The sequence below is a fragment of the Microtus oregoni genome, unplaced genomic scaffold (genome assembly GCF_018167655.1).
Source record: "Microtus oregoni isolate MIOR12 unplaced genomic scaffold, Mior012 000055F_ref0000237, whole genome shotgun sequence".
NCBI lineage: Eukaryota > Metazoa > Chordata > Mammalia > Rodentia > Cricetidae > Microtus > Microtus oregoni.
In genome coordinates this window covers 5,845,157-5,857,539 of record NW_024543831.1, presented here as the reverse complement: position 1 = coordinate 5,857,539, position 12,383 = coordinate 5,845,157, and the positions used below count along the sequence as shown (strand labels likewise).

At 49.4% G+C, this 12,383-nt stretch overlaps 1 protein-coding gene across 1 annotated transcript; it reads left to right on the top strand.

The window, feature by feature from the left end:
- The first annotated feature begins 235 nt into the window (after positions 1 to 235).
- Htr3a (5-hydroxytryptamine receptor 3A) lies at positions 236 to 11,576 on the top strand. The gene is made up of 9 exons (XM_041638621.1): positions 236 to 432; positions 2,745 to 2,911; positions 3,980 to 4,024; positions 4,986 to 5,095; positions 6,738 to 6,907; positions 9,116 to 9,276; positions 9,622 to 9,832; positions 9,910 to 10,131; positions 10,791 to 11,576. Exons 1-9 carry the CDS (start codon positions 366 to 368, stop codon positions 11,129 to 11,131), a joined length of 1,494 nt encoding a protein of 497 aa, XP_041494555.1. The 5' UTR covers positions 236 to 365; the 3' UTR covers positions 11,132 to 11,576.
- Positions 11,577 to 12,383: the final 807 nt, after the last annotated feature.

Genomic DNA, 12,383 nt, shown 5'->3' with positions numbered 1-12,383 from the left:
ATCTTTGCTCCACAGATTCTGTAGACCCCTTTCCCAAAACATTTCCTGGACAAGATGTGGCCAAGCTCCTACTTGAATGAGTGGCATGAGCTCCCTCTCCTGACATCAGCCGGCAGACTCCCCTCCCCTTCCTCCCGCTGCCCTGAAACCTGATCCAGCGGAAAAGCAGCTTGCTGGAAAACTTGGCGGCTCCCCAACTCTGGTGGCCCGGAGTGCCAGGCTGCAGTCTCTCACAAGGTGCAGACAGCAGTTGAAAAAGCAGGCTGCCTGGGACATGAGGTTGGCAGAGGGTGTGCAGACTGGTAGTCAGGGCAACTCACCCTGAGCGACTACTCCGAGGCCCTCCCACGCTCGGGAAACTGGCCATGAAGCTCTGCGCGCCGCAGGTGCTGTTGGCCCTGTTCCTGTCCACGCTTCTGGCCCAGGCAGAAGGTAAGGAGTTTGCTGGGGAGGGGAATAGCAAGCTGGGGTGAGGGAAGGCCTTAGGTCTCAAAGGGCTGAAGGTAGGAGAGGCTGGAGCCACAGGAGGGCTGAAGGAAGGTCGGCTATCTCTATCCCGGTACTGTTGAGCGAGAAAGCATTCTAAGGAATTGGGTCCAATGAGGTGGTTTGAGAAGTTGAGCTCAAGTTGAGTCCTGGGCTGAGAAAGGAGTAGGGTGGTTGTCCGTTTATAAGAAATTCACAGGTAGGTGCTGAGAGACGGTTCCCATTTGCTTTCAACTTATCAAACGGAAGCAGCTATGGACCTGTGAGCTCATTCAGTCCACTTTTTCTTCTTATAGCCACAGTTCAGAGCAGGAGACTAATTCACTGAGGGGCAGCAGCAGAGTGTACCACTTTAGTAACTTTTTCTTGCTTCTGCTGGTTTTGTTGTGTGGGTCCTGTGGACTTTCTCCTCCTCCAAGTTCCTCCAAGACTCACCTTCAGTAATAGCAAACTTCCTGCCCTTTCTACCGAATCCTCTTCTGACTGCCTCAGAAATTGGGTGTTCGGCCACATGGGTTCTGGGTCCTTCTGTTGCAAACCACGTTCAGCCCCATTCAGGGAGGTTCCTTCTACAAAGCTCTGTGGCAACACCTTGGGGGACAGTGAGAAGGATGCCACTGAGGGGGTGGGACTGATGTGAAGGCTAGGAATAGGATGTCATTGCAGGAGAAGCAAGGTAGATGGATCAGAAGCTAGTTGCATGTGTAAATGCTTTGAGTTACCTTTCCTCTCAACTGACCCTGTTCTGCAGCCAGGCACACCCTCCATATCTCCAAGAGTCCACAAAGTCCACCAGACACCCCCCCCCCCCCTCCAAGTCTCTCAGAATCTCAGGTAGTGGTATGGAATGTGGTTTGAATCTCTGTCTCTCAGCTAGCAGTATATGCTATTTACCCTCCTGTGCCTTGGGGAATCATGTTCGTATAATGGTCTATCTTGCTAGCTACCCTGGCAGGCTATCCTGAGATTGAAATGGAAGACTTGTGCAGATACTATTCCATTATTCTGAAGAAGACTCAATAAAAGAAAGTCTCTTGAGGCTGGGGATAGCTCTGTTGGTAGAGGCCTGCCGAGCCTAGCATGTGTGCACACAGCCCTGGCTCCAGTCTGCATAAAACCAGGAGTGGAAGCACAAGCCTGTAATCCCAGAATTTAGAAAGTGAAGGGGGGGGGGGGAATCAGAAGTTCAAGGTCACGTGACAAGTTCTAGGCAACCCTCAGCTATGTGAGATCCTGCCTGAAAAGCAAAGCAAAATAAAACAAACTTAAAAATAGCCCCTTCCAATTCTGTTTGCCTGCCTCTGTCCTTCCAGATGGGGAGGAAGCTTATGAGGCAAGTAGATGACACACTAGTGAAGGACCTGCAAGAATGACTTGCTGTCTGGTGACCAACTTGAGCGCAGAACATAAGGACATGGTATTATTTAGTGATAATAAGCCTTGTGGCTCCTAGTTTGCAAGGGACCAGTCAGTCCACCCTACAATCCCGCCTTCTTGATGCCTGGGTCCTGGCCCTCTGGGCTGTGCCCTCCCTACCCAATGCACATTGGTTTTCATTTTGTTTCGTGAAATATGGACTGTTTCACGAACTTGCATGTCATCCTTGGGCAGGGTCCTCCATAACCTCTGTATCATAGCAATTTTAGTAGGCATGCTGCCGAAGGGAGTGAGGCTTTCAAGTGTCACCCCTGCTTTCTGAGTCACTACCACTGTCTTCCAGAGGGAAACCAAGGAATACTCAAAATACCCAGAAGAGGGCCAGGGCCCGGTGCTAGAATTTCTTCTTTTTAGAATTACATTATTGTTGCTGTTATTATTATGATTAGCATCATCGTCATTATTGTTGTGTGCATGTGTGTGGTCACACGTATGCCTTGGCGTGTATGTGGAGGTCAGAGGACAACTTGCAGAAGTCCATTCTCTCAGGTCATGAGACTTGATGGCAGATGCTTTTACTTACTGAGCCATTTCACCTGCCCAGAGAATGAAATTTCTGAACAGATTCTAAGCTGGGGCAGGAGAACCAGGGCTCTGGCTCCTGTGTAAAACTGTTCTCCTAGCCGGGCGGTGGTGGCACACGCCTTTAATCCCAGCACTCGGGAGGCAGAGGCAGGCGGATCTCTGTGAGTTCGAGGCCAGCCTGGTCTACAAGGGCTAGTTCCAGGACAGGAACCAAAAGCTACAGAGAAACCCTGTCTCGAAAAATAAAAAAAAAATTAAATTAAATTAAAAAAAAAAACAACTGTTCTCCTTCCCAGCCAGCCGGAGGGCGGCCACCCAGGCCCGCAACACCACCCTACCCGCTCTGCTCAGGCTGTCAGATCACCTCCTGACCAACTACAAGAAAGCCGTACGGCCCGTGCGGGACTGGAGGAAGCCCACCACCGTCTCCATCGACGTCATCATGTATGCCATCCTCAGTGTGGTGAGCTGCCCTCAACTTTTTAGGGAGGGTCAGAGAAACCATGTGAGGCCAAACCACCTCTGGGAGGTACCGTAGGCATGAAGAAGCCTTGAGCCTATGGGCTGGCATCACGGCTGAGGACAGACTGAAGTTGTATCTGCACAGCTGCCCAAACCACAAACCTGGGCCACTTTTGTGCACCCTCTCCTAGATGTGGTCACCTCCTGCATGATGGAAACTGTCTCCACATATCGTCTCGACACCCCTAGTTAGTGCCTTACACAGGTCCCTGAGTGGCAGGGGTCACTAAATGGCAACAGTAGATCCAATGTCAAGTAATAGATCAATGAACTAATCAATAACTATGGGCTGTGGTGCACTGTTCAGCAGGTGAAGCCAAGCATTGCTTGAGATCGACACAAAGGCATTTGAAGAGCTGTGGGCTCTCCATCTTGCAATGGGGAGGTGGGAACTGACTTCACAGGCTGCTTGGGTCACATGACACCCCTCCCCCAATATAGGACTTAGAATCGTAACACTTAGAAGATCTTTAGAAAGAATAGCTAACGGCAGGTTGGTGTGCTGTTTCAGAAAGGGAGACCTGTGATTAGCTGGGGGAGAGGGGAGTAACCACTTTTATTATTCTATAGTTTTGAGTCTCTTAATTTCATAATATAGCAGGCTCTATATGCAATATATATATATATATATAAATGTGATAAACAATGACAACAGAAAACATGCATAATTTACATATCTTTAGGGGTTTTTTTTCTTTCTGTTTTATTGAGAGGGAGTTTTACCACATTTTGAGGCTGGCCTCAAGTTCACAAACATGCCTGAATTCAGCGCCCTGAATACTGGATTATAGGCATGTACCGCCATACCACACTGTGTATCTTTGAACTTGAAAAGAAACCATTACATTTCTTTCTAGTTGTGGCCTCTTAACAGACCAGCTTCTCCTGGCTGCCCAGCGGCCAGTGTATCCCCTTCCCCAGTCCCTTTCTCCCTCCTGCCTTCCCAGAAGACCAGCTCCTGTTAGGTGGTGTGTGGGGGACAACCTCTCAGCTCCTTTTCCATTTTTAGGATGAGAAGAACCAGGTACTGACCACCTACATCTGGTACCGGCAGGTGAGCTGACCGCCTCTCCCCACCTGCTTCCTGGGATGAGACTTCTCTACCAGGAAGGACGTCCCCCTCTCAAGGAGTCAGGAATCTCAGGGGCCATGGTGGAGGTTCAGAGGCACAGTAGGCAGAAGATCTAGGAGTCTGAAATGTTCTCCTATCAGAGCCAGGGCCAAGTGGGTACGGGGCATCCTCCCCTGGTTTCTCAGATTCTCTGACGCTTCCCTGACAAGTGTTGAGTGAATAACCCTGGAGAAAGGACAGCCCCTGGCCTCACTTCACTTCATGTACACAGCTCCAACTTCTAGAAAGTTCTTCTACACTAAGTTGGTTAACCACCAGATTGAGAGATGGAGACAGGGAGAAGCCATCCCCTTAACCCTCAGGACTCTCTGCCTTGGTGGCACATGTTCATTTCTGACAGGCGCAGGTCACACTGGTATACAGATGTCTCAGGCCTTGGTTGAGCTCCGGGGAGGGAGGTAAACCAGAGAGGCTCTGTAGGCATAGCAGCATCCACAGGTCTCCATGGAAACCCTTCTTGAGCCATAGCCATGCTCTATTGCCACGGTACCACCATGTATGGGACAGAGAACGTAGCAGAGAAACACTAATCCCTATCAGGCTGCGCCACTTCTGATTCTATGAAGATCCTCTTAATTCAGAACACACCCTGTCTCATGGGCAAGGAGCCAAGCAAGAACAGGCTGCATGCTCCCCCAGAAGAGGCTGCAGCACTCTGTGCTGTTACACATGCAGATGATGGAAAGCTGTAGGGGTAGGGGTGGGGTCTCTCAGCAACCAATGAGTGATGTGGGTCCATGGCCAGATTTGCCCTGGAAGATGCCCACCTACTGCCCGGCCACCTATTGCCCTAGCATAAGGGGTGGAAAGCTGTCTGATTTGCAGGTGAGCATCTCTGAAGAAGGCAGGGAGCTGCTTGTGACAGTGTCTGCTTCTCCCACAGTTCTGGACTGATGAGTTTCTGCAGTGGACTCCCGAGGACTTTGACAATATCACCAAACTGTCCGTCCCCACAGACAGCGTCTGGGTCCCTGACATTCTCATCAATGAGTTGTGAGTACTTTCATCGGAGTCTAGGGGGCTGAGAGGCTGGGGCTAGAGAAGCCAGGCCCGGTAACAATGTCCTCTTTGCAGCCTCCAAACTGTCCCAGCCAGGCTAGCAGGCTGTAGGCCAAGTTAGCATTTGCTCAAGCTCTCCTTTACCAAATTTTCTCTTCTTTGCTAACCTCCAACCCTTTCTTTTTGCACTGGTTGCGACAACCTTATACTTTTCAGTACAGGGGCCTCCATCGTAGGAACAGAAGCCAGCAAGTGATGTCACACTGAGTTCTAATAACTTAGCGGAGACAGCTGCATTTGTCAGAGGGGACCGTGGCATTTTTTTGAAAGGAGTGGAATACTGATGACAGCCAATGCTCGTGGTCACAAAAGAGATCGGGAGCCAAGGAACATGTTCAAACCTCCCAAGCCACTTATGTGCCGAACAGGCCACAATTGGCACCTCCAGTATGAAGTGGGTCTCATTAGCTTTTGTTCCCAGCAGCCCAACATGGTCCCATTGCCTTCAGCCAGCTGACTTTCTCCCCATCCTGCAGGTTCATCCAGGGTCCACCAACTGGACATCTGAGTTCAAAGGCAAGGAAAATACGTGGGGAAAATACAGATAGGAGGGGGAAGGTAGGCTGGGGCTGTGACTCAATTGACAAGAGTATCTGGCTAGCATGCAAAGTGCCTGGGTTCCATGCCTAGTATCGAATAAACCCAATGAGGTGGCACAGGCCTACAGTCCCAGCACTTGGGAGATGGAGGCAAGATTATCAGAAGTTCAAGGTCATTCCTGACTACACAGAAAGTTCAAGACCAGCCTGGACTACATAAAACCTTATTAAAAATTTAATAATAATACTAAAAGGGAGGTGCCAGAGGGATTCATACAGTGCCAACTGCACTATCCTACTCTATGGCATTTTCCCGAAGAAGACTATTAAATTTAACCCCACCCTTGAATGCCCCAAATGGCATAGGTGGCAAGTGTTCTAGAAATTTCTTCCTGCCCTTTATCTTAGCTTCTCATTTTTATCCCACAGAAGGTAAAGACAGGGACCCTGGGCTCAGCTTACCTCAGGCCTTGGGGTCCAGGCTCAGTCACGAGAATGGGCCAATTCTTGTTGGATTTTCCTAGGCTCTGCTATTCTTACTCATAGTCTCCATTCTCTTCCTCCTGAGATGATGACTGTTCCTATTTGGGGGCTTCTAGTAATAAGAATCAATGCAAAATCAGAGTCAGGATGGATCATAGGATCCTTCTCTCCTATCAACCCACCATTATCCTGGGTGTCACCTCTTTTCTATCTGGCATGGAGTGGGTGTAACAGCCCGGAGACAGCCAGGCTAGCTCCCTACAGCCAGTGGCTTGTAGACTCATGGATTCCTTCTCCCCCTTTAAGAGTTAGGTTGCTAGAGGAATCAAAGAGAAACACCTTTTATTGTTTGGAACACGACTTCGATGATAGTCAGAAAGCTAAGCTGGATAACACTGGAAAATTAAGGCCGGACAAAATGTCTGGATTATCTTGCTGTCCAAACCGTCCCTGAATTTCCTTCCCTACTGGGCTACTCAAAAGATCTTTAGCTTTCCAGGGCAAGGATCTATCTGCCTCTTCAGTCTACAAGCTGATTCCTCTTCCCTGACCAGTGTGGACGTGGGAAAGTCTCCGAACATCCCGTACGTGTATGTGCAGCACCACGGTGAAGTCCAGAACTACAAGCCCCTGCAGGTGGTGACTGCCTGCATCCTTGACATCTATAACTTCCCCTTTGATGTGCAGAACTGCTCCCTGACCTTCACCAGCTGGCTGCACACCAGTGAGTCTGTGCGCTTGTGGGTGGGGCAGAGATTGGGACTCTAGGTACTTGGGGTCAGGAATACTCTCTCTGACACATCCTTCTTTAATCAATAGACCACTTATTTTTTTCCCTTCTTCTCTTCCCTTTAACCAGTCTCTTTCATTTGTCTTTTTCCTTTGTGGTTCTGGGGAATCTGACCTAAGACCTTATACATGCTAAGCAAGCACCCCACCATGGTCTTTTTAAAGCCAATGAGTCTCCATTTTCTATTCCTCCAGTTGGAGCCAATATTGCTGTTCTCACTGCCTCCCCTACATGTTACAAGGAATAATGAGATGGTGTGAATCGGCTCCAAGGCACTCAGCAAGGGACAATTCTCACTCAGTGTCTCAAAGAGGATCTGGCAGGAAATGTATCTCAGGCCCGCCCCACTCCTCTTCACTCCTGAATCACACCCACACCTCCTGCCCAGGTGCCCTCATTCCTTCCGGCCCTGGTCTTCCCCACACACCACCCCCACTGTGGTTCACGCTCCCCACAGCAGCCAGTGAGCTCTTATTAAAAATGCAAATTGATCATGTCATTTAAACCCCTCAATGGCTTCCCAGCAGTCCTGGGACCCGATCCAAATCCTTGACCTGGTCCTGCCCACAGTGTACCACACCAGCTTCGTCTGGTGTGTGCCAGCCCAGCTGTCTTCTTCTGGAGGCCCAGACAGAGGTCCTGCCTGTTCTCTGTCACAGGCTCTTCCCTCTCCCAGGCTACCTTCCCCTCTCCATTCCCCTACTCCTGCCACCCCAAACACAGCCTGCTGACCCTCTCTGCTCACCTGTATATCCCTCAGGTGTCACCAGCCCCTGGGAGGACTTCCCATAGCCCCCTAGACTAGCAATCTCCCGTGCAGTTTTTAAAAACCCTGGTTTTTCTTATTAACTTCATCACTTGATAATATGTGTTCAGTCCGTGTCTAATTTTCTCATGGATATAATTTCAGAGGAGTGGGAACGTGTTTTCTGGCACTGTTAGACTCTCCAGCACAGTGTCTGGTTCTGAGAATTTTTAGTGAGTGTGTAAGTGCCAGCTATTCAGTGGAGGGTTGGGGAAGGTATACTGCTGGACTATTGTTCTGACATGGTCATTACATTAAACTTCAGTTAAGGGGGCTGAAAGATGACTCAGCAGTTGAGAGTACTTGTTGCCCTTCCAGAATACCTAGGTTCTGTTCCCGGCACCCACGTGATAGCTCACAACTGTTAACTCCAGTTCCAGGGAATTCATTGCCTTCTTCTGGCCTCCATAGTCACTGTACACACACAGTACACACATATCCATGCAGGCCAAACACTCGTACACATAAAGAAATTGTTTTTAAACAGAACATGTCATGGTAGAATCTTCCATTTACTTCTCTATGCATTTCCATCCACATGTATGTGCATGTGCTACCTATGGAGGGCACATATTGCATATACTATCATACACTGCTACTTGATTCTTTGTATCAACAATGAATCCCTGACTTTTTTCAAAGTTAGTGTGTATGAGATCTTCCTCATAATTTTTAACTGCAATAGACTCATCTAGGTATATCATTGTTTATTAAATATTTTCTCCCCTGATGGACATTTAGTTTCCTTTATATATATTACAATATATTATATTATATACATTCCATATATATGTATAATACATACACACCCACCCCCATATGTGTGTGTGTGTGTGTATATATCTATCTATCTATCTATCTATATATATATAGATATCTTTGGTATGGTGTCATTGAAGATTTATCTTATTAATTCTTTTTCAAAGACAGGTAGTTCTGTGAAGGCAGAGGTAAAAATGTTGTGTTTAATTCATTTCCTAGGTGAGAAACCCTAACATAGAAATCTGTTTGGAAGGTGTGTGTGTGTGTGTGTGTGTGTGTGTGTGTGTGTAAGTGAGCGAGAGAGACAGAAGCAGAAAGCTTTCTAATGGACACTTCCTACAGTTCTTTGCACTATAGGCTTGTGAGACAGATGGAATGTGTTCTGTCACCTCGCTTTCTGATGCCACCCCAGCCACAGCCACGCCCACCCACATAGAACTTCGTTTCTGTGCAGCTGAGGAAACCAGGGCTGAGGGTTAAGGGCAGAGGTCTGGGTTATGCTTGAGCATCTGAAGCTTTTTTTTTTTTTTTGGCTTTTTGGCTTTTTGGCTTTTTGGCTTTTTGTCTCCTCTTAGTCCAGGACATCAACATTTCCCTGTGGAGGTCACCAGAAGAAGTGAGGTCAGACAAGAGCATCTTCATGAACCAGGGCGAGTGGGAGTTACTGGGAGTGCTGCCCCAGTTCCAGGAGTTCAGTATGGAAACCAGTAGCAGCTATGCAGAAATGAAGTTCTACGTGAGTGGGTGTGGTGGTGCCTGGGGTAGCCACAAAAACAAGCCTCCACAGTGCCGGTGGCCTCGGGAGGCAAACTGGGAAGGATATAGTAGCCCTTCTGCCACCTCCAGGTTCATGCACATTCCATGCAACCTCAGCAAGGGAGACCGAGACACCACTGAAGCACCCCCATGTTTATCTTCAACAGCCACAAGCCTGGTGCGGGAGGAAGGCTAGGGGTCTGTTACTCTTCTTCCCAAACAGTCCCAGGCTAGACATTCTGTAAGAGAGTGGGGTGGGTATGGACTAATGGTCCCAGGGTTCCTGTCTGTCCAGTCATTTCCCAAGCTTCTGTCCTGGTCCCAGGTGGTCATCCGCCGGCGGCCTTTATTCTACGCAGTCAATCTCTTGCTGCCCAGTATCTTCCTCATGGTGGTAGACATTGTGGGCTTTTGCCTGCCCCCGGACAGTGGCGAGAGAGTCTCCTTCAAGATCACACTCCTTCTGGGATACTCCGTCTTTCTCATCATTGTGTCAGATACCCTGCCTGCAACGGCCATCGGCACGCCCCTCATCGGTAAGCCCCACCTCCGGAAGTGCCCACTGTGGCGAGGACCTGCCCCCACTCTTAGTGGATCTCTTTCTCTGGCTCAGGCGTCTACTTTGTGGTCTGCATGGCTCTGCTGGTGATAAGCCTTGCCGAGACCATCTTCATTGTGCGGCTGGTACACAAGCAGGACCTACAGCGGCCCGTCCCGGACTGGCTAAGGCACCTGGTCCTACGGAAAATAGCCTGGCTGCTCTGCCTTGGGGAGCAGCCAATGACCAATAGGCCTCCAGCTACCTTCCAAGCCAGCAAGGCTGATGACTGCTCAGGTGAGAGACGACAGGGCCAGACTCACACAGAGAGTCTGGGGGCTGTGACATGCCAGGAATGCCGGGTAGGACCTGGGGATTGGGTACAGGATAGAGGCAGGAGGATGCTTCAGTCAAAGATGTCAATCAGACTGGAACCTTGTTTCCCTTTCTACTTAAAAAAACAACAACAACAAAAAGGACAGGTCTCATAAGCTATGTAGACCAGGCTGGACTTTGCAGAGATCTTTCCTCTGTCTTGGACGTGATGGGGTTAAAGGTGTGCACCACCACGCCCAGTCATGCCCTTTTGCTTTGCCTTTGAACCCCTTACCAGTCTGGGTGGATATAGGATGCAAGTCCTGGAGGCTGAGCCCCATGGGCTGAGAAGGGCTCAGAGGAGCTGGGTTTGGTGGTGCACGCCTTGAATCCCAAGCACTGTGGGAGCCATGAATAGGCAGATCTCTGTGAGTTTGATGCTGTCCTGGTCTATGTGGTGAGTTTCAGGCCAGCCAGGACCACATAGGGAGACCCTGTCCTAAAAGAGAGAGAGAAAGGGAGAACACAGCTGAGGAAGACAGCCAAAGTTGACTTCTGGTCCCCATACCCCACTCCTCTGCTACAGCATCAGGGTAGCTCACTGGCCTCCCTTTCACACCAAGGCTCTGTTCTTCTTCCAGCCATGGGAAACCACGTCAGCCATGTTGGGGGACCTCAGGACTTGGAGAAGACCTCGAGGGGCAGAGGTAGCCCTCCCCCACCACCTAGAGAGGCCTCGCTGGCTGTGCGTGGGCTCTTGCAAGAGCTAGCCTCCATCCGGCACTTCCTGGAGAAGCGGGATGAGATGCGGGAGGTGGCTCGGGACTGGCTAAGGGTGGGATATGTGCTGGACAGGCTGCTATTCCGCATCTACCTGCTAGCTGTGTTGGTCTACAGCATCACCCTGGTCACGCTCTGGTCCGTTTGGCATTATTCTGGAGTGAACACAACCCAGCAGGGTACTCGGGGCTGGGTAAGCTAAGGATGGGGGATTTCCCCTTAGGTCCTTCATTCTGTTTCCAACACCAGTTAGTCTGAGCAGTCCCAAACCAGTGTCTGAACCCTTGGTCCCGAAACTTAGTGATGAAGACCCATTCTGCCTCCCCCACTTCATTCCCAGCTTCCTTTACCATGGCTTTAAAGCATGATATCCTAGTTCGAGAGAAAACAAGTACTCTCTAACTTTACTTACTCATCAATGCATTGGGCCTTGATTTCCTTTCCAGCACTTCCCTGATTAAAGCTTCCCTTGGAACTGCTCATTTCCACAAAATTTGTTTCTTGTTCAAAGAAAAACTAACCCTCTAGTATAGGTGCCTGAGACTTCTGCATCCATTTTATCCAGTCCCCAATGGCTCCCTCTTCAGCTCACCTGTGGCCGCTTCCCTAAGCACTCAGCTTTATCAGCCAGTAGGGGCAGGGGATAATAAAACGCAATGATATCTTATTCTCTGTCCATGACCATTTGTATTCAGCTATGGGAAAAGGCTGGATGGTGAAGTTACCTGTAGTTTCAGTTGACTGATGCGTCCTGGACCAGGGAACTAGAGGGTGACGTGACAGCCATCATGATGAAACAATAGGAGATGGATCAGTTTGAAGGTCAAGATTGAGTATTTATCAAATGAGGGGAGAGAGGGAGGCTTTTTTCAGCCTACTGGGAAAATACTGGAAGGATTCCTGTGGGCCAGCGTTTCTGGATTTATGGTCTCTAGGGAGCAAGCTCTTAACACTGCAACAGAGTGCCGCGAGGCGATAAGACTTCAGCACCACGGTCAGCACCCTCCAGCCTCGTGCTTAGGTGACTCTAAAGGCAAGGCTTAGCTTGGGCCAACTCTGCTGAGAACTCTTAGTAACTAGTGCCTGGTGCCCCTAACTTGGATGGAGGCAGAGCTGGGATCTAACTTGGACATAACTGTCGCCTGTCCTAGACATCAAGGCTTAGGCACGCTAAGCAATGCCCCAACTCCTCCCACCTAACAGGCATCTAGGGAAAGGAATATTCTGTCTTAGTCTCAAGAGTGTGTAGATGAGGCTCTCTCTGACACTTTAGCTTGTTCCTATCATATCCTTCTCGCTATCTTGAGTTGCTTGACACTCTGGGCTGGAGAGATGGCTCAACAGTTAAAGGCTAGGCTCACAACCAAAATATAAAAATATATGAGTTGCTTGACACTCAAAGTAGAGCAAGGTAGGGGGGACTAGACAACAAATGGCCAGGCTACAGGGACAGG

What these genes read in the sequence shown, in the direction of transcription:
- Htr3a (XM_041638621.1), top strand. Translation starts at nt 366, where the DNA reads ATGAAGCTCTGCGCGCCGCAGGTGCTGTTGGCCCTGTTCCTGTCCACG. An exon ending in CATCGGCACGCCCCTCATCG is followed by an intron (nt 9,833 to 9,909) that starts GTAAGCCCCACC and finishes TCTCTGGCTCAG; the next exon opens with GCGTCTACTTTGTGGTCTGC. An exon ending in CAAGGCTGATGACTGCTCAG is followed by an intron (nt 10,132 to 10,790) that starts GTGAGAGACGAC and finishes TTCTTCTTCCAG; the next exon opens with CCATGGGAAACCACGTCAGC.